Raw genomic sequence first — 21,864 nt, 5'->3', positions numbered from 1 at the left:
TACAAGTGAAAAAATATATATGAGCAATTATACGCAGGTTGCTGGTTAGCAGCGAGAAATTAGTGAGATGGTAAGGGGTTATGTTCCCAATGGAATAGATATATTTAAATAATATAAAGTTTACTTATATATATGTATATATTATTTATAAATATACACTAACATTTTGATTTGATTGGCAAAGTAGTGATAAAGAAATTGTAATAACAATGTGAACATTTGGTCAAAGTAAAAAAAAATTTGTATAAAAACAAAATTATTATCTATCAGGGTACAGTAGGTAATATACAAATATTTACTTGAAATTCAAATATTTTTTAACCCTTGATAGATAAAAAGTAAGAAAATTTATTTTATATGAAACACAATTATATTTATCATAACTTCAATTTATTTACAATATCTATCAGCTTTCATTTTACTTCTCCGATCTAACAATGTTTCGTGAAGATTTCCGTCTACTTTTGCTTTTTTCAATTCTATAGTGCTACCCTCATTGATGCGGAGTTTCTTATCTTGAAACTTCTGGAACTTTTTACTGGAAATTGAAAATATTTTTTAATTAAACTGTTTTATCAAGAAAATATGAATTATAAAATAAAGTATGTTATTTAAAAAAAAATGTTTATATATATATATAATACACATTATTCTTATTAATTTATCAACATTGCAAAAATTTCTAATTACATATATAAAACAAGTCTCTAAATACATAAAAATTTAATGAAAAACATCAACTTGCCTAACATGATATACAGTATAACCATGAAGCTAAAAAAAAGTAAACTTACACATAATTAACCTCCACTTCAGCCAAGTCACCTTCCTCTTCCACAATTTTAGTACTATTCACTTCTCTACTCTTGTTGCTTCGTATGTTGCACATACTTTGTTTGCTTGCTGTAAAATCTCTGGCCACAACTGAGTCTTCCTCAGTTATTGTTACAAATTTACTTAGCGAGTTTATTATTGCTGTTTGGCCTGTAAGATTATTTATGTTGAAATAATATTTAAATTAAAAATTTGCAATGGTATTATTATTTTATTAATTCTTTTATGTAATATAAGTGTTAAATAACATCCAATTTTTCTCTATTTCTCTCAAAAATTAATATTATGGCTACAACAAAAATATTACAAAATAAATTATAAATTAATAACCATCTAAAGGTAAGAAAAATAGTTATTAGTGCATACAAATTTGTATATAGCCCTTCATCCATCATATGAATCCTCATTTAGAAACTGTTGAAGGGGTAATATCAGCTATGATTTATGTCTTAATATATTCCTTTAAATGTTAAAAACAATTACCATCTTGCCACACTGCCTCCCACTGTTCCATAGGGCCGACTGCATCTGATCTCCCTATTACAAGACCATCAGAAGAAGTTCCCAAATATTTGCCATAACCAGACTTCAGTGCAAATTTGTTTTCTCCAGCCGGAAAAGCAGTAAATATTTCTTCAGGTGAGGGCCCTTCACAGTCACCATGAGGAGCTCCAACAGTAAATAGACCGTTATCTAAAGCTGATATATAAGCGTTATTCCCAAATTCTATAGCAACTGATCCTGTTATGTCTTCATATTTCTCTACTTTCCACCATCCGGCATGTTTAATACAATCTTCGTCGACTTTTTCATCTTCTGTTTTGTCTTTCTTCTTATGCTTGCGCTTTTTTGCCCTGATTAAAAGTATAATTAATGAAAACTAAAAGTACTTTACAATATTTATTACGTATTGTAAAATTTTGAAAAATAGTACTATAACCTCGATAACGTACTTTGGTTTATCGCCTTTTAAAACTAATTTTCCACGCTTAACAGCTGCATATTCGTCACTCATTATGTAGTTAAATGTAACAAAACAAGACTTGGTATTATTTTTATTCGCAATATATGACAATGACACTATTATATATTTATATATTTATCTAACCACAGTTAAAAAACATAGTTTAACCATAGTTAATATTACAGGATATATATGATTTATAATACCTATATGCTCTATAATAAAAAAAAATATTTATACAAATAAAATATACAAAAATATCTAATTCAACTCGATTGATTTAATTTGAAATTGAAGCTTAATAAAATAAATAATTTATATCGGCTATTAATCTTAATCAAGATATCCTACTGTATATCAGTAACCTTTTATACTGGAAAACTAGTAACTGGTGGGTATGGCTAATGAATAAAATCGTGGAGTAAATAGATATAAAATTAAAAACAGATTTATTTTTATATCATAATATCCAATTCTTTTTGTTAATAAGTCAGTTCAAGAAAAAAATCATTATATACTGGTATTGATGTAAAGTTGGGGAAAAGTAAAATAAAACACTGTAGCAAACTGTATAGCCAAAGATCCCAGGGCCGCCAGACCTACGTCATTTTAGCAAAGCTAAAGTTTTGGGGACTCTTAGTCTAATATGTTGTTAAGACAGTATGCGTAATCACCAACTTGAAAGTGGGCTACTAACCTTTCAGACGTAGCACCAAATAAATGTACATCTCTTTCTGGAAGGATGATCCATCGGATTGTTTTGGGTGCGTATAAGCAAATTGCCTCAATTTTAAACAACCTTTAGGGCATCTGGCAGGAGCAAATGCCCACTTAAAGGGTCTGGTGATAATAAATATACATCTTCTACATTATTCTTAAGAATAAATTATTCTTAAAAATATTTAAATACGAGCGTTTCTACTTCGATGTAGAAGAGTGTGTACCTTAATTTGGCGCTACCTGTGAAAGGGCCCCACTTTTAAGTTAGTAAGTACGCATAGTCTTAACTACACATTAGACTAATAATCGTCAAAATTTCAGCCTTGCTAAAATTAGGTAGGTCAGGGGGCTTTAGGATCTCAGCCAATGTACTCGTATTTTAACTATCATATTAATATAGTGACTTACAAATACTTTAATATTTATTTAATATGTTAATTTTAACTGATTTTTTTACAATATATTTTTTACTTTTTACTTATTACTTTACTTGTGTCTTATTTTGTAATCAGTATAATTAAAAAATATATATGGCAACATTCGTCTAGGCACGCCATTTTGTAATTCTGAGCATGTTGATCTGCTCTCGAAGATGATTTCCTTTACGCAAATAATAATATTAAGTAGCGGAATTCCATAAATATTTAAATTATAGTGAGATTAATAACAAAAATGGATATGCCAGAAGTAAAAGCGTTCAACGCGGAGGTAATAGCGCGTAAATTGTATAGTGGTTTAGTTAACCGTGGCATCGCTCTTACAAATCTTTTACTTTCAGTTATCCGGGTTGTACGAAAACAAGCCTCCGATATCGAAGGCGAAGATGAGTGCTATCACAAGGGGTGCTATAAAGGCAATAAAGTTCTACAAACATGTAGTACATAGCGTTGAAAAGTTTATACAAAAGTGCAAACCTGAATATAAAGTTCCAGGCTTATATGTGATAGACTCGATCGTGAGGCAATCGCGGCACCAATTCGGACAAGATAAGGATGTCTTCGCGCCAAGGTTTGCTAAAAATATGCAACAGACGTTTGCCAATCTCTTCAGATGCCCTGATGATGATAAGGTATTATATAAAAATCACTTAGGTTATATATTGCTATCAATACTATGTTTAACATTCAATTGAAAGAGATAATAAGTAGGTGGTGAGATAAAACATAGGCACTTACTGTGTATTCTCTGTGATCTGCTATTCAAAGTCAATAAACTTATGAGGTATGGAAAAACGAATGTCCTAATTTAATAACTAAAAGTAATTTTACTGTCAAAATTTCTGTATTAATTAATATACATGTTCATATCAGCTCGCAAAATAAATAATAAAATAATTCCTTATTAAATTTCAGCGTAACATAATAAGAGTTTTAAATTTGTGGCAAAAGAATAATGTGTTCAGCCCAGAAGTTATTCAGCCTTTATTAGATATGGCAGATCCAAATCATCCTTTGCATCAAGAAATAATGCAGCAACAACAAAATAATACTGCCAATGGTTGGTATTTGTTTATTGCTTTAGAAAAAATAAAAAAATATATAAAGTGAAAGATTTTGTTTGGTTCAACACTCTAATGTTAGGAACTACTGTTGTCAATTGAAAAATTATTAATATTTGTATAGTCCATCTAATGAGAAAGGCTATATGGTTTAATTATTCAAATAGACAAAACCATGAGTGGGTTTCTAGTTTGAATATAAGAGATTATTTATTTAGCACTTTTAAAGTGGTATTTAGAAAAACTTAAATCAAAATTCGAAAATTATCAGGACTTAATTATGCACCTTTTGGAAACTGTCCAAGAGGCATGAACTTTGAATTTTATTATTAAATACAGTTTTTGTTTATAATTTTTTAACTAGATTAGTGAGTCCATTTAAAAAATGTTTAAAGTATGGTAAAAAAAATGCATTAAAATAATAAAAATAAATGCTCTAATTTTCAGGCAGCAGCCTTAATATTACTCATAATACTTCAGATAGCAAAATGTCACCAATGCCTCGACAAGATAGTCCTCATACATCTTCACCAATGGGTGATGCAGTAAGTTGTTTTTGAAATAATTTTATTTGTATAACATAAAATTACTAATTTAAAAGAAACAATTGTACAATATAATTTAATTGTTATAGAATTATTTAAAGTTCTTTTAGCTTCATGCTGCTACACACATGCTGCTACACACAGGGTAGGCAGAGGAAACCTGGGAACCTAGTGTTAAGATATTGCATTCCTATTAAGACTTACATTCCCTACTTTCTGCTGAATTCTGTTTGCATTGTGAGTTGAGTGGTGGAATTCAATGGCGCATTTTGCAACGTTACCAGAGTGAGACAATGAAAATATTAAATATTTCATTTACTTAAGTGGCAATCCAACCCACATGGTTGTGGGTCAGATTTGTGTGCCCCGTTTACAGTTGCACACTTGTGCCTCTGCGCCAATACTAGCCTCAATTTGATGAAAATAACGAAGCGTTTTTAACAAGTTGTGAAAAATATTAATTTTATTTTCTACATATATAAAAATTTTAGTTTGGCAACATTATGGTATAATAGAAAATTTTCTGACTTTATACAAATAATATGGGTTCAATTCCAACTTTGTGAAGTGTTTTTATTTTTTCTCAGCTAATACTCTATCTTATATACAGCAGAGCCGAGAGAATTCTCCACTTTTTGCCCTAATTAGAGACATTGTGTGTTGATAGACAAAACTCAACAATACACTTTTTCTTACCCAAGTGGTGGAATAAGAATTCATTACCCTGAGTAAGGATTGCACCCACAACTATCACATTTACTACATCACCATCATTGTTTTGTTTCATAAAATTTATAAAATTTTCTTTTAAATATAATATAAGAAAAAATGGCCAATAACATTATTTATCTAAACATTTCAGTTCCAAGATGACTCCAACGGCCCTCAACCAGCTAAATTCAACCGCAAGCTACTCAATGACTTTGAATATGAGAGTGAAGATGAACAAGCTCCAGAACCTTCCCACAATTCTCATAGTACACATAATGCTCATAACACACACAGTACACATAGTAGCCATAATACACATAGCACACACAGTACACATACATCTCATGGCAGTCATAATACTCATAATCCTACTGATGCACTCGGCAGGTAATTTGTTTTAGTTTTTTTAGCTTCACGCTCTATCCCGCGTATAGCAAAGAACGCAGAGTTAAGACACTCCATCACCTATTTTCCGCCGAATTTTTCGTGCGTTGCGTGTTGAGTGGCGGAACTCACGTGAAGCTGATTTTTTAATTTAAAGTTCAAAACTGACCCATACATCAAAGTAATCTGGTGAAAATAGTTTAAATGTAACCAAATTTATATACCATTTACAACCATGGTATTTACAGTCAGCCACTTTCTTATTTTTCCCATGGGATTGATAATTTTTAAAGTGATGTGTGTGTCGTGTGTGTTTATATTTGATAAATACTTATTATAGGACTTAAATTTATATTTAGTTGTGTTTTCAGCATATTAACAAACCCTGAGATTATGAGACAGTTGCAAAGTTTGCAAGCACAAATGCAGCTTATGACTGGAATGCAAATACCTGTAAGTTTATTATTATTATGTTATTTCTCGTTTTGGCGTATTCAAAAATGGTTTTCTACAACATTTATCATTTTATATATACTAATAGACAGACTATTAGTGAAAATCGCATTTGTGGCGATAATTTATTACAAACTGCAAATTTATCAAAACCTAGTAATTTAATTTTGCTATTTTGAAAAAATTCTGTCTTAATTTAAATTTAAAATCATATAAAGTATATGGTCCGACTAAAAATGCGAGGATCGTATTAACGTTCGATCACACTCGCTCGCAATGTCTCGAAATTGGACCGTGCGTGAGGGACAAAGTCCCTTAATCTTGTGTCCCCTAGCGTACTCTAGTATATGCAAGATACGTGATGCGAATAAATAATTAGTATGCATGTTTTTTTAATTCTTTTTTTTATGTAAAAGTATCTGCACGTATTTGTATATATATAACATATATGTATATATATTAGTAAATATAAATGTTTAGTTTTCTGTATATATATATTTATATCTGTATTATATGTAAACTATATCACATTTATAATGTTGTATATTTATTTTCTGTCTCGTAATTATTGTAATTATTAACAAACTTTTTATGCACTACACAGTTCCTATATTATTATTTTTTTTGTAAATGTTTACGCCCAAGATTACCTGTAAGAGATCACTAATAATAGTTGCCTTTGCATGATAAGTTATATCTCTACAGTTATTGTTTGTGTATGCAATAAATAATTTTATCTATCTATCTATAAACAATAAGTAACTTTGATAATGAAAACATGAGTAGTATAAATTGAACTAAACTAATGGAATAAATAACTAAAATTACAGAATTTGATGCCAATGATGTCTGACATGCAGTTGCAGCAAAATCAGAATCAACCATTTTTAGTAAGTTTTCAATTAATAATAGTAACTGTAAAAATAATGTTTATTACTCTGTCCAAGAATATTTAAAAGATATAAATGTGAGGAATTATGATATTTTGAAACATCATGATTTTTAGCTATTATTATTTTTATATTAAATTCTAAAATTGTATAAAGATTGTTTTGAATTTGAATTAAATATGAATATCCTACTGGATAGTTAAGGAACACAGTGAAACATTGACTGTGAAAGCGATGTCTGTGACAAAGAAAAAGGTTTATAGTTCATACAATAGAAAATAGGTTAGCAATTTTCATAATACTTTAATATTAAAATCAGTCTAACTAAAAAAATATAAAAATTATGTTACAAATCAAAAATATTTTTTTCCACTTTCCCGCGAAAACTACTTATTATTTGGCTTTACTATAACAATAAGTCTAAGCGGCCGCGTCTGGGTAGCTTGTTAAGTATTGAATAGTTCCTAACAATTGTGTTTGTCCTTTCTAATAGCTAAATAGCTATTGTTTATCTTTAACAGTGAATTTTTTTAAACATGATGTAAATACTATTATGCTTAATCTATTTTTTATTGATGTTGTTTGTATTGTTTATTTCAGAGCTCTCAATCAGAACAACCAAAACAAAATGAACCCAAAGATGATATAGCAAATGAGTCCGACATAGAGTTTGTGGAGACGGGTCCCCAAGTTATAGAAATACCTGACGCTAATGATTCTAGGTAAATATTTATTTATTAAGTAATTATTTATTCAAGGCCATTGTGGCGCAATGGGACAGTATCTGATTGTTGTGGGTTTGATCCCCACTTGGGGCAATAAATTGTTTTTATTTCCCCACTTTTATAGACAAAATGCAATGTTAAGTTTTGCCAATTATATAATGTTTTGAAATAGAATGAAAAGCACAGTCGTTGTGTCGATTTTAAAGACCCGGAAAAATCCCATTCCCATTGGATCTTAGTGCTCTCGTTTACCTTCACGCCAAATTTCAACTTTGTTAGTTCATGTGTTGTCTGTCTGTGTGAATGCATGCTAATAAATAGGCCTCTACATTGCAGGAGTCCATCACCAAAATCACGTAGACATCGCTCTAGATCTAAGTCCCCTCGCAGGAGGCGACGCTCGCGGTCACGCTCGCGCTCGCCAAGGAGACGGCGGGACAGGGACAGAGACAGGTGAGAGAGGCAGAGAAGGAGAATATAACTGCTTATAATGTTTTTTACATTAGGTTTCTCTTGTCACTATGCACTTTTGTAAGTACTGTGTTAATTATAAACATATAATTATTCATCGTAAAATATACAACAGTCTAAGCCTTAGCGGAAGATAAAAGAGGAGAGGACGAAATAAAAGCAATTGCAAGACTGTTATGGTCCCTAGAATAGTCGTGGTCAGAAAAGAATGGAAATAGTTGGAGACCTTTGTCAGAATAGTGCAAACAGATTTAGCTACTGAAACACGTGGCGCAGGGGTACCAACACCAACACAAACACCGGAGAATCGGTATATTAAAATTATTTCCTTTTCCCTGAAAATATACCGAATTGTACATAATTACAATACACTACAGAGTACAACAATATAACTATATTTATAATTTACTTAAATTATATCAATTTATTTTGCAGAGATCGAGATAGAGACCGGGAAAAGAATTACAAAGAAAGGGAAGTTGAAAAGGAGAAGCAGAGGGAAAGGGAGAAGAAAGGATTGCCACCTATGAAAAAAGAAAATCTTAGTGGTATGTTTATTATTTTTACATACAGCAAGTTTTGTTTTTTTTAATACATGATATTAATATGAAATTTTATGTTGAGATATATACGAGTCCGCTTGAACTATACGAATATTGAAGTGTTTTTAAGAAAAAAAATATTTATTATTTTAATTACTTAAGTCTTCTTTTGGTATTCTATTAAATTAAAATAAAAATAAATTAAAAAACGTAAATTCTGATCTTGCGATAATTCTTTGAGGAAAAATAGCCTCCAGAACCCTCTCCATCTATCAATGTTAGTCCCATAAGAATCAGTTCAGAATTCAGATGATCCGGAGATTGCCCCTAAAACAGAAAGACCGCCAGACAGAATTTTGAAATCACAGACAGAGCCTTCAATTTTATATATATAGTAAATTATACAAAATATTACAAAAGAATGATTAATATAATTTTTTAAAAATTCCTACAATGTGAAAATCAACACTGCGTTTCTAACATACGGGCATTCACTATGAGTTAATCGACGGTTATAACAGCAGGCTGATTATTTTTTCTAACTAAAGCTCTAATTTAATGTTTTCTTTTTTTAAATTTAAGTATGCAGTACAACACTCTGGGTGGGCCATCTTTCCAAGCTAGCAACTCAAGAGGAACTATCAGATCTCTTTGGAGCTCACGGTGGTGTAGTCAGCATAGATGTGGTGGCGCCTCGTGGTTGCGCCTTCGTGGTGATGGAGAGACGACGGGACGCTGCCAAGGCCAGAGCTAAGCTGAACAAACACAAGCTGCACTCTAAAGAAATTACAGTTAGTGTGTGACAGTGTTTTTAAATCTTTATTTTGTACTAGCTTTTACCTGCGGTTACGCCTTCATCATGATACATTTGTGATACATTAGTACAATTATTATGATGTAATAATATAGCCTATAGCTTCCCTTAATAATTAGACTCTGACGCAAAGAGAATAAAAACAAAATCATGATCAGAGAGGTCAAAATCATGTGATTTTAACCTGGTTAATGGTACAATTCTATAAAAAAAAAAGAAAAAAAATGGATTCCCTCCGTCTGCTCTGCAGTGCAGAAAAAGCGTAAAGCTGTTTTTTTAACTTAATGCAAAAATCCTTATATCTTTTAAAGCAAAAATAAATATTTTTACCAGGTGGCGTGGGCAGCCGGTAAAGGTGTAAAGGGACGCGAATGGAAAGACTACTGGGAAGCAGAACTAGGTGTTGCATATTTGCCGTGGGCCGCGTTGCACGCAAGGTGGCTCCTCGGTGCTTTGTCATTAGATGCTTTAGAGGATGGTGGCGCCGTGGATGAGGAGACATTGCCTCCGTGGTTGCCGCCACGGGTAAGAATAAATGCTTTTTTAGCTTAAAACTTTATTGTTTCTAATAAACTTGTTTATGTACATATACTACACAATTGTTTATTTCCCATCTTAATTACTTTCTAGCAGGCGAAGGGTTGCTAGTAAAGTAATATTTACCAATAATCATTTATCATTCCATCATAGATAATACCAAAAACAATGAGCGAGGGACTACCAATGTTACCAACAATGGCTGGCGCGTTACCGATGCCGCCTACATCGTTGCCGTTACCGGCGATGCCCGCTATGCCAGCGTTACCAGCAATGCCTGCTATGCCAACTGTTCCTGTACGAATGCCGCCACCGGGGTAAGGAAATTGATGTTTAATTAGTAAATTTATGTATATTACTAATTTCAAGAGGGGCCATTTACGCGTGAAATATGCATTCTCATAGCAACGTGTTTGTCTCTTTGTACAAAAGTGTATATTGTGAAACCTAGTATTGTGTGTTATATTTATCTTATTATTTTTAAATATTTTAAATGCATTACTTCAAAATATACTGACTTTCTGCACTCCTCACACACACACTTGCAAAGTGCAAGCATATACACATAAATACATGTTCAACCTAACTTATATATGTACAAAGTAATTCATTTGTTTTATTTGTAAAATGTTTGTTGAGTATAATATTAAAGACGATATTTTAGATATTGTATTGGAAGACCGGGGTCTCCTAATACAGGCATAATTATTTCTGTGTAAAATCTGTTGAACAAATAAAGTTTTTGTTTTATACTTAATGCGTTATATGTTTTGTTTTATACTTAATGCGTTATATGGAAAAACTTTAGACCAAATCAATATATATAAAGGCCGCCTCTGCCTATAAACTCGATGGTTTTGGGTTCGATCCCCACTGCTGTGGAATGATTGTATTTAAATTTTTTAAATATTTCTTTCTCGAGACATTTCTCGAAAATTCAAAATCAGGCAGCGCTAGGTTCCCTGTGCCTACAATATGTGGGATACAGCGTGAAACTAAAAAAAAGCTTTTCAAGCAAATTGTACCTATGATACTTAAATAATAAATTAACTCAACTAATATTAATTTTCATACATATTATAGTATGCCGGCTTTGCCACCGGGCTTAGGAGCTGCGGTGCCGCCGATAAGACCACCAGTGCCTGGTGAGTTAATAGATAATATTCTTAATAAAAACAAATAAAGTATCACAAAGTGTAAATTGTGGAACACTAATAAAATCTTCTAATTTTATTTTTACTGTACTAGTGGCTGCCTGTTATTGTGTGGACTAACTGCTATTACTTGTATCAAGAAATAGAGATTTGCAGGTTGAGTGACTGAATGCAACCCTGCTTTATGTCTTACCAGAAAACATTTTAAATATAATAATATTTTTTTTTGTCTGTGCGTTTGTTTAAGCTAATCTCAAAATCGGCTTGACCGATTTAATAGCACTTTTCACTAATGCATCTCTATTTTATTTATTTCTTAATGTATGTTTTATTGTAATGGTTTTATAAATAAAAAAGTTATACCATTTAAAGAATGCTGAATTGCTATATACATAAATTAATTTTTAACAGAAAACAAACCAACTTCAAATAATAAACTGAAAAGTATAAAATAAATTTACTTAATATAAAGCGAAACATACTTTGATTTTGTTAAAAAAATATATAAAGAAAGATTTTAAGCCGGTGCCAAGAAAAACAAACAGGCTTAGTAATTTGATATTGTAGTAAGCTTGTTGTAGCACTAGCTTGACTGTAAAAACTATTCTTATTGGCTGAAACTTTACTTCTCAATATAGATGTAGATATTGTTAATTTTCAATTACCAATAAACAAATTGAACCAGTAGTTTCTGATTTTAACCAATGAAATTCTTCTTTATTAGTTGTTAAGTTAGTATTTAAGAAACTCTGTTCCCCACTTTCCGCCGATTTTAGGAGGCATTGCGTGTGAAGTGGCGGATCTCAACGCTGGGCTTTGCCTCGAGCCGTCACAGTCCACAAACAGTCGCGTCTACAGTCACACACTTGCCTCTGCGCCACGACCGGCCTCAGTCGTGTGGCAATATTAGTATAAATTTAAGTTAATAGTATGAGTATAATATATGTATTTATGTTTTTAAAGGCCTCCCGCGTGAAGGTGCATTGCAACAAGCTGGTCTATTAGGCTTTCCTCCCGGCATGCCGCCGCAACCAGGTTAATATTGTTTTTATCATTTTGTACTTAATTGTGTGACTTCAATTCCCGTTTTTTAATAATTTGAAAACGGGAACCTGTATTTACTTTTTTTATAACTTCCGAATTTTGCTTGTCCGAGTTTTCCGAGTTTCATATGTATTGTCAAATGGAAGTAATTAAATGTTAATTACAAGTAATTAAAAGTTTGACACTCCGTTCCCCACTTTCAGCCGAATGCTGGAGGCATTGCGCGTTGAGTGGGCGGAACTCAACGCAACGCTTTGCCTCGTTACCAGAGCCAGGAAATGAAAATTTTTAATATTTCATTTCCTCGAGTGGAAATCGAACCCACACACTGTCAACACCTGTCGTGGTTACAATCACAGTCTTGTGCCCCTGCGTCACAGTCGGTAAAAAGAAAAATATAATTATCATTTGATCTAGGTCTATGCAACTGGGGTGTTTTTTTACTATATTTTCTAAAATAATTTAATTATAATGACTTTTAAATTTTTGTTAAATTTATACATAATATTAACAAATACAAAACGACATGATGATAACAAACCATTCACAGACTATAGTTATTTGCTGTCACTGAAAGAGAGTACTGCAGGTTTTCTATAGAACTTTCTGGAAGAGACAGTGATACTGTACCATGGTTCAAAATATGGCACTGATTTATTAATGTAACAAATACTTTATATACATATATATATTTATAATTTATATGAGTGTTTTGTTTATTGTTTGTTTTAGGTATGGTGGGAGGTTTTCTAGGAGGTCTAATGGGAGTTAATGTGGGTGGGCTAGTGTTGCCGTTGCACGCTCATCCGCATCATCAACATCAACACGCATTGCCTCCTGTACAGCACACGCCTGTGAGTTTATGAAATATAAAATTGTCACTTATCTATTATATAAAAGGACATGTTCTCACTGACTGAAGTAAGACGCACGCACAGCCGTAACCGCTGGGCGTGCACGAAACGTGGTATTTGGACAGATGTTTAGTTTCGTAATCTGACATCCACTAAGAAGGGATTTTGAAATATTTTAACCTTAAAGGGATGAAATAGGGGTGGAAAATTTGTATGGATTTTTTTATAAAATGGCACCGATTTTTATAAAATTTGAAATTCAGACCCTAAGGGTGCAAAAAAGGAGTTAAAAGTTTGTATGGAAAAATCTTTAAATCACCACTTATTCTTATCAAAATTTAAATTCAGATTCTTAAAACATTTCATTCAACACCTGTTTCATGGCTTATTAAAATTCACCTTTAAGGGTGAAGATGACCCCTACAAATAAGCAAGCGAAGCTGCGCGCGTCCACTAGTAATATTATAAATCTGAAAGTTTGCAAAGATCGATGGATGTATTTTATTTTTTTTCTCGAATCTCGAAGGAAACCTAGTGTTAAGACACTTCATCATTCATAAAGCATTCATTCTCCGAAACAAGCATTGCATTATAAGTAGTGGACCGGTTTTTAGTTAAATATATATGAGCAAGAAAGGCTTAGTTTAGGTAAACAAATGAAAATTAAATGAAAATGCTATTTAATTTTATGTAAAATTTAATTGACAATTGCAATAGAAAACACAATTTAATATGAAATTTAATTGACACTTAATTGCAATACAAATTTATGTAGGCGGCGCGCACCGAGGCGCCGGACGATAACATGGACCTGGACCCGGAGGAGCACGAGGACGCGCCCGCGCCCGCTTTGCCGCCGCCCGCCATCGCCGACGTGGCCAGCATGTCCATTGATCAGGTATAAAATAATCATCCTTAAAACGCTAAGGCCCAGTTTCGCTACTAGTTGATAAAGTCCCGGATAGCCTTATCTGCCAGACAAGCTATAATTTTTGGTTTCACAGGTATCATCGAATAGCAATATCTAGTAGAAACAAACATGCACTATATGGTTACATACTTCTATCTAAAACATGGTTACATAATCAATTTATTCTTTTACCACAGATCCAAGCGCTCCTTTCAAAACCACCACCAACGTTCAACACGTCAGAACCACCGCCAGGGTTTAACCCACAAGACGTCCCACACGCTACCCCCGCGATTCCCTTCGATACCACCCAGCCCCCGCCCGACGACAAGCACGACGAGCGACGAGAACGCGACAAGGACAGACGGGACCACCGCGAGCGGGACAGACGCGAGCGGGATACGCGGGACAGGCGGGATAGGGATGCCAGGGATACGCGGGATGGCAGGGATAAGGATCGACGGGATCGGGATAGGAGGGAGCGTCGTGAGTGTGATAGGTAAGTGTTATTTGTTTTGTTTTTTAAGTTTGTTCATTATTTTTGTTGCAAGTTTTTGACTCGCTTTCCTATCAGATGTAAATTCATTATTTCTCGTAGAAGCTTAAGGTGTAGCTAAATGGTGACAATTAACTTGCTTTACAAGACCTACTTTTTCTTACTCAAATACAGCTTCACGTTTTTTCTTAAAAATGAGGGTAGGATGAGGCAACCTAGAACCGAGACTTTTTCCAGACTCCGATAAATTTTCGAATCATTGTGTGTTGGGTGACGAAACTTAACTTCGCGCTCTGTTCTTTTACAAGTGTGGGGAAAGATAAATAATTTATTCCCCATGGGAGAATCGAACCACAACCGTCCTTTTTACAGTCAGACGTTGTGCCGCTGCACCATGACAGCCCCCTTTTATCTTCATGGTTTTAAATATAATTATTTCTCCATAGTGATGTAAAGTGAGGAACGGAAGTTTCTTAATGGGAACGAAGTATCTTGATATTACCTAATATAATAATTTATCTGTCTATTCTGCTATGTGCTAGATACAGCGTGAAGCTAATAAAAAAACGAATAAATCTTAAAATCAGTCAATCATCATTTGGGGCGGCCCTCACTCGTCAACCGTACTGGTTATATTTCAACTATTTTATTAATTTTCTATTAGGGAAAGAGACGACAGACGCGACCGGGACAGAGACCGTGGCCGGGACAGGCGGGACAGGGACCGGGATCGAGACCGGGACAGGGATAGGTTGAATAATAGGGATAATAATAATCGGTGAGTAATAGTTTTATGTAGTCATTTTTATATTCTTGGTAAAATTATTATAATATATTAAAATGATACCAGTCATGGCGCAGGGGCACATAGTCTGACTGTAAACGCGACTGGTTATGGGTTCGATCCCCACACGAAATATTTCTATAAATTTATATTTTAATTTCTTCGCTCTGGTGTCGAGGCAAAGGGTGGCGTTGAACACGCAGTGCCTCCAGAATTCGGCGGAGTGTCTTAACACTAGCTTCGCTCTGCCTACCCTGCTGTGAGCGGGATACAGCGTGACGCTAATAAAAAACAGTTACTATTTACGTAATCATCCAGTGACAAGAGTCGCGAAAAATCACCGCGCAACGATCCAACGCCGGAAAAAAGCCTACAAGAGCGTCTGTGGGAGATGGCGAACGGGAAAGCGGGAGACGGAAGCGACGTCACCGACGCCGGCACCGCCGCGCCCCCACCTACTATACCGCCACCGCCCAATCCACCGCCAGGTATGAATATAATTCATCTGTCATACCTATATAAATATTTTATATACTTTTTAACTTATTTGGCTTTGTGATGATTATTATAATAATAATACTTTTATTGCCCTAAAAACAAAGAAACAATAGAGTAACAAAATGTTGTTACTGTAAATGTACAAAAAGACAATAAAAAAGTGCAATAGCGGCCTTATCACAAAAAGCGATTTCTTACAACCAACCATTTGAAAGGACAGAAAGGTGCAAAAAGTATTAATAGTTTTATTTTAGATAGATATGATATTATTAAATAGAAATAAGTTATTATATTATATACGTACATACATACTTACACACACCCACACATGTATATAGGTACAAATATAGGAATAAGAAAAATGTCAGTTTAGATATTTAGTTTGAGATAGTGATGATTAAGACGCCGTTTAAATATCCCAACCGACTGGGACCATCTCACTTTCACTGGCAGCTCATTCCAAAGTTTTACTGTCATCACCGTAAAAGAATCGCCGTAGCATGTCGTGCGGCACAAAGGTATTTCAAGGAAGTTGTTATTACGGGAACGGAGGGTTTGGGAGTGTTGGGTGTCCGACCCCAGAAACTTGAAACGTTCCTTGAGGTACAGTGGAGTAATATATTATATTACCTTATTATTGATAATATTATATGATACCACCGACGCCATTACCACTGCACTCCCGCCATCACCACCACCTAATCTACTTTCTATGTAAAAAAATAAGGTACCTACATAACTTATTCACAGTAGGCGTGTAAACTTTCTTGAACTTGTCGTTTTAATAATGTAAATAAACAAAATTTCACGGCATTTTGTCAGTTTAGAGGGTGAATCCTAAAAACTATGAAACATGTGTTCAATGAAATATTTTTAAGAGTCTAAATTTCAAATCTTGTTAAAATTGGAGGCGATTTAAAAATTTTCCATACAAACTTTCAACCCCTATTTTATCCCCTCAAGACAATAATATTGCAAATTCTGTTCTTAGCACTTGCGTGTGACATGCAAAATTTTACTCCTAGCACTTGTAGTAATGAAGTTTCATACAAACTATTAACCCCAAAAACAACCCCTTAGGAATGGAATATTGTAAATTCCCGTCTCAGCGAGCACCTACATCCTATAAATATCTCCTATGCAAAATTTCAGATTCCTAGAATTTGTAGTTTCTGAGATTTGATGACCTTTCGATTTTATATAAATAGATAATGAAGGCCCAACAGAAGATGGCGGTTGGACGCAACTACCGCCGCCTCGAGCGCTACAGCCTGCTGCTTTTAGAGCTGGTAAGATTTTGTAAACAGTATTTGTTATATTTGTCTCATTTTTAGTTTATTTTAATAGTATAATAAATTTAAAAAATCAATAGAACTTTATAATTATTTTGGATTATAAAACCCGTCCAGTGCCGTGTGTCCGACAGACAACACACGACGATACAGTAGAAAGTTGAATTTGGCATGTAAATAGTTTAATGTAATTGGGGAGTGTACGGCACCACTCTACAAGTAACAAAATGTGACGTTTGATAAATATACGTAATTTGCAATATTATTTTTCATAATTTCTTTTTATCGTGTTCTGCACATTTAAATTGGATAGATAAATAGATACATAATTTATTGGAATTAGTAATAGAAACTATATTAGAAAAAATACACGAGTAATTTCAATTTCCAGAGTTGAGAATGAGAGGGCCACCGGCTCGGCAGCCAATGAGAGGTATGATCTAATCTAACCTCAGAAAATGACATAAATATTATTTAGGCTAAATATTAAATTATTCATTTTCAGGTCCCTGGATGGAGGGAGGGCCTGGACCAGGACCGTTTGGACCACGGTTCAATGGAATGGGTCCATTTAATCGACCACCCTTCGAAAGGCCGCCGTTTGAAGGACCACCAATGTTTGAAAGGTCGCCCTTCAATCGTATGCCATTCGATGGAAATCGTCCGCCGTTTGATGGTTCGAGACCGCCTTTCGATGGACCACGACCACCATTTGATGGACCACGACCACCGTTTGATGGACCACGGCCACCATTCGATGGATCCTTACCACCATTTGATGGTCCACGCCCGCCATTTGATGGCCCAAGGCCACCGTTCGATGGACCAAGGCCACCTTTCGATGGACCGAGACCACCATTTGACGGTCCAAGACCGCCATTCGATGGACCCAGACAGTTCGATAACTTTGAAGGAGAAAGGTCATACGATGGACCAAGGTACGATGGTCCACAGGAATATTATGAACGTGGCAACAGACGATACGATGATAGAGAGTTCAATGATAGACCTTGGAACGCGGACAGGGAAAGAGATTGGGATAGACGGAAGGAATGGGACGATAGACGAAGGGACCGACGAGTGAGAGAACACGACACGTTCAGAAATGACAGAGACAGAAATGACAGAGACAGAAACGACAGAGACAGGAATGACAGAGATAGAAATGACAGACGACGCTTTGACGAACGATCCAGGGATAGACCCGCCAGAGAGGAAAAGAACCCAAGACGGGATAAAGATAGGAAATCACGATGGGGTGCCGCTGACGAGAGCACAAATGAAGAAAAACCAGACGAAGATAAAGCTAATGATGCATCTAATGTAAGTCAAGTAGATAATGAGGATAGAAACAATCCTAGTCAAGACGAACAAATACAAGAAAAAAGCGCTAGTACAATTAATGAAGCTGAAACTGAGGCCCCGGATAGTGATAAATATGATCCACTGGATAATGATGAGTCTAATGATAATGATCAAGTTGCTCAACGCGATGACAATAATGAATCTAATGAACGAGCAGCGATATATGAAGAAGAGAGGTCAGTTGAACCTGAAGAGATACAAAATAATCAGCCGCCATTAGATCTCTATGATACAAATGAAGCTATAGACACGAGCTTTTCGCTTTCCCGGAACGACTCGCCACAAAGGGAAATAATACAAACACATAAGGAACAAATGGAGGACACAACGAAACTTTTAGATATATTTAGTCAACCTATAGTACAAGAAAAATCACAACTAGAGTTGCAACCGGAACCGGAACCAGAACCAGAACCGGAAAGAGAAAAGGAACCAGAGCCGGAACCGGAACCGGAGCCGGAACCCGAGCCGGAACCAGAAATGGAACTACAAAGGGAAGAACCATCGGACAATATGGAGGTTGATGAAAGAAAGGAGGCTTGACACCGAAGAAGGTGGAAATGTGGATATTTCCAGTGGAAGTGATTCAGGTGACGCGATACCCGAGCGAACCGCGTTACTGCTCCGGTCGCCGTTACTGTTACCGCTCCTGCCGTCGTTACTGTTACCGTTACCGTAACATGGGCTCGCGATAAAGATACATTATGTTCAAAGCGCACGAGATGCATGGTTGCCGTTGCTTTGGTTGTTATTAATTTTCCTATTATTAATTTTTTTTTAAATTATTTTTATACAATCGTTATTTTGTTTAAATAATATTTTTTTGACCAGAAGACATTCACCCACACATAAATGAAAAAAAAATCAAAGCAATGCAAACTTATGCTAACGTGCAATAAAGAAAAATACAAATAAATGATTCACGCCAAAGATAATTAATTTGATATATGAATATTTGAAATATACGAGTGCCTTACTGGTTACGATGTTTTGTTTGTTCGGGGGCGAGGGCGAGCCGAGAAGAGGAACGCGCCTCGGCGCTCAAGTGGAGCGACCCGGGCCAGGTACGGTCTGACGAGCGTTTGGTACAAAATCATTTACATATTCTTTCTTAATATTTTTTTAATTTGGCCATTAAAAGCACTTTTGAATCATCAAGTAACATAGGAATGTTATTAGTTGTTATTAGTTACATACAAACTATATAGATCATGGCTCAGGTGCCACTTGTGTCTTTTATTGTGTCACTTTTTAGAATATATTTAAAAATATAAGTAAAAAATATAATGATTAATGATGAAAGAAATTAAAAATATATAAATGTCTGAAAAATATAATTAAAAGAGTTTTAGTATATGAAAATAATAATAATAAAGATATATAGCTTAAAAAATGATAAACAATACTACTATATTTTTTGTTTTTTGAAAAAGAATAAATTATAATCTAGTGCCCTATCAAATTTGTTTTTATAATATGTGATGCATTAGAAAACACAACCTTCTATTTAATTTAGTCACTTTTAAAATACATTTAATTGTTCCAAAGTGCTTGCAACATAATCTTTTAAATGTACTAAAATTATTTATTGCATATTTTGTACTCGGCGCGCGTCTATTTTTATATTTACTCCATTATGTTGGAATGGTAACAAACACATAAATTACAGGTAATAAAAATTAAATGTACTTATGTTTTATTTAAATGTTTAATTTTAAATAAATTTTGACATTCCAACATGATGATACAATATCGCTAGCAATGTGTGCAAAGGCCCCGCCGGAGCGCGTCACCCGAATCACATGGAAATATCTAGAAGAACAAAACCGAGAAGATTCAAGAACCATGTTGTGACGTCACAAAAATTGTATATTATACACACTAGTAGACGTTCCTTTTTTAAAATTTTGTACATGTTCTACGTGAATCGGCATATCTTAGGTTATTTTTCATTCGAGCTATACATATATTTTATTTTCTTTTTCTTCTTAATTGGTGAAGGTAGGCCAGGTTAGGACATTTCGTCTAATAAAGCTAACTCATAGATACTAACAAACCGATAGATGTATCGTTAATTATTCGTCGTATCGTAAAAAAAAATAGAATAGGAGTGTTTATAAATATTTTACATTTGAATATAAAATATAATTTCAATTGTTCATATTATGTATAATATATATTTATATTATATATATCATAATTTTATAGGGGCTTAGAAAATTAATAATAAATATAATATGAAGATATCACATTATTCATTATACATATATGTATAAGCAGATAAAAATAATGCATGCTTAATGTTTGTCATACTTGTGCTTGAATAAAAAAAATATTGTGAAAAATTTCACCGCGATTTTTTGTTGGGGACACATTTTCAGGTTATTTATTTCGTTTATTTTGACGAAATAAGAATTATAACTCTTCGTCGGGGTCATTTGCACGCATTGTCTAGTTGCTTTGTTTTCTTGTTGAGTTCCAGCATTTAGCTGTTCCTGACTGAAATGTAACACTAAAACACCGTAAATTGGAGCTACAAATGACGACGAAGAGAGTCTAGAACTTAATCAATAGTTTTCTCCATGTTTTCAGTTTTTTTTAGAAATGCAAAAATAGGTAAAAAATAGTATTCAAATTGAAAATATCACATTTACAATGGTTAAAGTTTGTGAGAGTTACTTACTTAATAATTTTTGAGAAAAATACCTGTATTATTTTTTTCTTAATAGAATATTGTTGACATTCTTATTTTTGTTTTGTCCATAATAAAATATGTTTTGTTTTGATATTACTATAGCTGAGTAAGCAAAATTCGTGAATATTTAAATATAAATATTTCCCATATTGGATTTGAATCTGTGATCGTTGCGCGCAGTCTTTTAGTTTCGACGGTGCCACGACTAATTTGTGATAACTACAAAAAAAATATTTACATTCCGGTATAGTGATGGAGTGTAAAATAAAAATGAACAATAATTATAAATACCTATAATAATCTCCTCTGTTGAAATCGAACCCAAAACTATTAATTCTAGCGTTTATGATCAGATGTGAAACTAAGGCGTCTTAATGCTTACAATTGGTGGTATTAGGCAAAATATTTAAAAAGATATTATCATTTGCTTGTAAAGTTGTTATTTTACATCTGATTCCGAAAGCTGATCAGCTATCTATAGAACTGTTAAAATAATGTTTTATAATTACTTAATCCGTAACTATTTTTTAAAAATATTTCTTGTAATTACGAAATATTTCTATATTGGGGATGTATTATAGTAAGTAATTAGAAAGTAATAAATTGAGAATTCATTCTAAATCATGTAGTAGAAACGGCCTTCGACTGTAAATTTGAAGGTTGTGGGTTCGATTCCCATCGGAA

General features: G+C 33.8%; 2 protein-coding genes across 3 annotated transcripts; one reads left to right on the top strand and one right to left on the bottom strand.

Annotated features, from left to right (window-relative positions):
- Positions 1 to 368: 368 nt before the first annotated feature.
- On the bottom strand, positions 369 to 1,948 carry FRG1 (FSHD region gene 1). Its single transcript, XM_085201978.1, has 4 exons — positions 1,788 to 1,948; positions 1,318 to 1,688; positions 795 to 984; positions 369 to 538 (listed from the first exon to the last, which is right to left on the bottom strand). The coding sequence occupies exons 1-4, from the start codon at positions 1,847 to 1,849 to the stop codon at positions 391 to 393; spliced, it is 771 nt and encodes a 256-aa protein (XP_085058104.1). The 5' UTR covers positions 1,850 to 1,948; the 3' UTR covers positions 369 to 390.
- A 1,116-nt stretch (positions 1,949 to 3,064) lies between these two features.
- On the top strand, positions 3,065 to 20,835 carry Isha (Insulator su(Hw) mRNA adaptor). Of its 2 annotated transcripts, XM_085201974.1 has the most exons (23): positions 3,065 to 3,226; positions 3,297 to 3,587; positions 3,871 to 4,015; positions 4,464 to 4,561; positions 5,424 to 5,659; positions 6,028 to 6,109; positions 6,940 to 6,999; positions 7,600 to 7,721; positions 8,061 to 8,177; positions 8,631 to 8,743; positions 9,320 to 9,528; positions 9,885 to 10,076; positions 10,242 to 10,405; positions 11,172 to 11,233; positions 12,206 to 12,277; positions 13,019 to 13,140; positions 13,916 to 14,038; positions 14,248 to 14,549; positions 15,211 to 15,324; positions 15,649 to 15,818; positions 17,037 to 17,117; positions 17,512 to 17,553; positions 17,626 to 20,835. In XM_085201974.1, exons 1-23 carry the CDS (start codon positions 3,191 to 3,193, stop codon positions 19,026 to 19,028), a joined length of 4,356 nt encoding a protein of 1,451 aa, XP_085058100.1. In that variant the 5' UTR covers positions 3,065 to 3,190; the 3' UTR covers positions 19,029 to 20,835. The 2 variants fall into 2 exon arrangements, with proteins under 2 accessions (XP_085058100.1, XP_085058101.1); XM_085201975.1 differs by lacking the exon at positions 17,512 to 17,553.
- The last annotated feature ends 1,029 nt before the right edge of the window (positions 20,836 to 21,864 follow it).

The sequence above is a fragment of the Heliconius melpomene genome, chromosome 18 (assembly GCF_056956725.1).
Source record: "Heliconius melpomene rosina isolate 202511_hmr_F chromosome 18, ASM5695672v1, whole genome shotgun sequence".
NCBI classification, from domain to species: Eukaryota; Metazoa; Arthropoda; class Insecta; order Lepidoptera; family Nymphalidae; genus Heliconius; species Heliconius melpomene.
The sequence above is the reverse complement of the archived record's forward strand: the minus strand, read 5'-3'. Positions and strand labels throughout refer to the sequence as shown.

Coding starts and splice junctions, on each gene's coding strand:
- FRG1 (XM_085201978.1), bottom strand. CDS start 1,849: ATGAGTGACGAATATGCAGCTGTTAAGCGTGGAAAATTAGTTTTAAAA. Junction 1,689..1,787: donor TTAAAAGGCGATAAACCAAA/GTACGTTATCGA, acceptor ACTTTTAATCAG/GGCAAAAAAGCGCAAGCATA. Junction 539..794: donor GAAGTGGAGGTTAATTATGT/GTAAGTTTACTT, acceptor TTCAATTTCCAG/TAAAAAGTTCCAGAAGTTTC.
- Isha (XM_085201974.1), top strand. CDS start 3,191: ATGGATATGCCAGAAGTAAAAGCGTTCAACGCGGAG. Junction 3,588..3,870: donor GATGCCCTGATGATGATAAG/GTATTATATAAA, acceptor ATTAAATTTCAG/CGTAACATAATAAGAGTTTT. Junction 12,278..13,018: donor CGGCATGCCGCCGCAACCAG/GTTAATATTGTT, acceptor TGTTTGTTTTAG/GTATGGTGGGAGGTTTTCTA.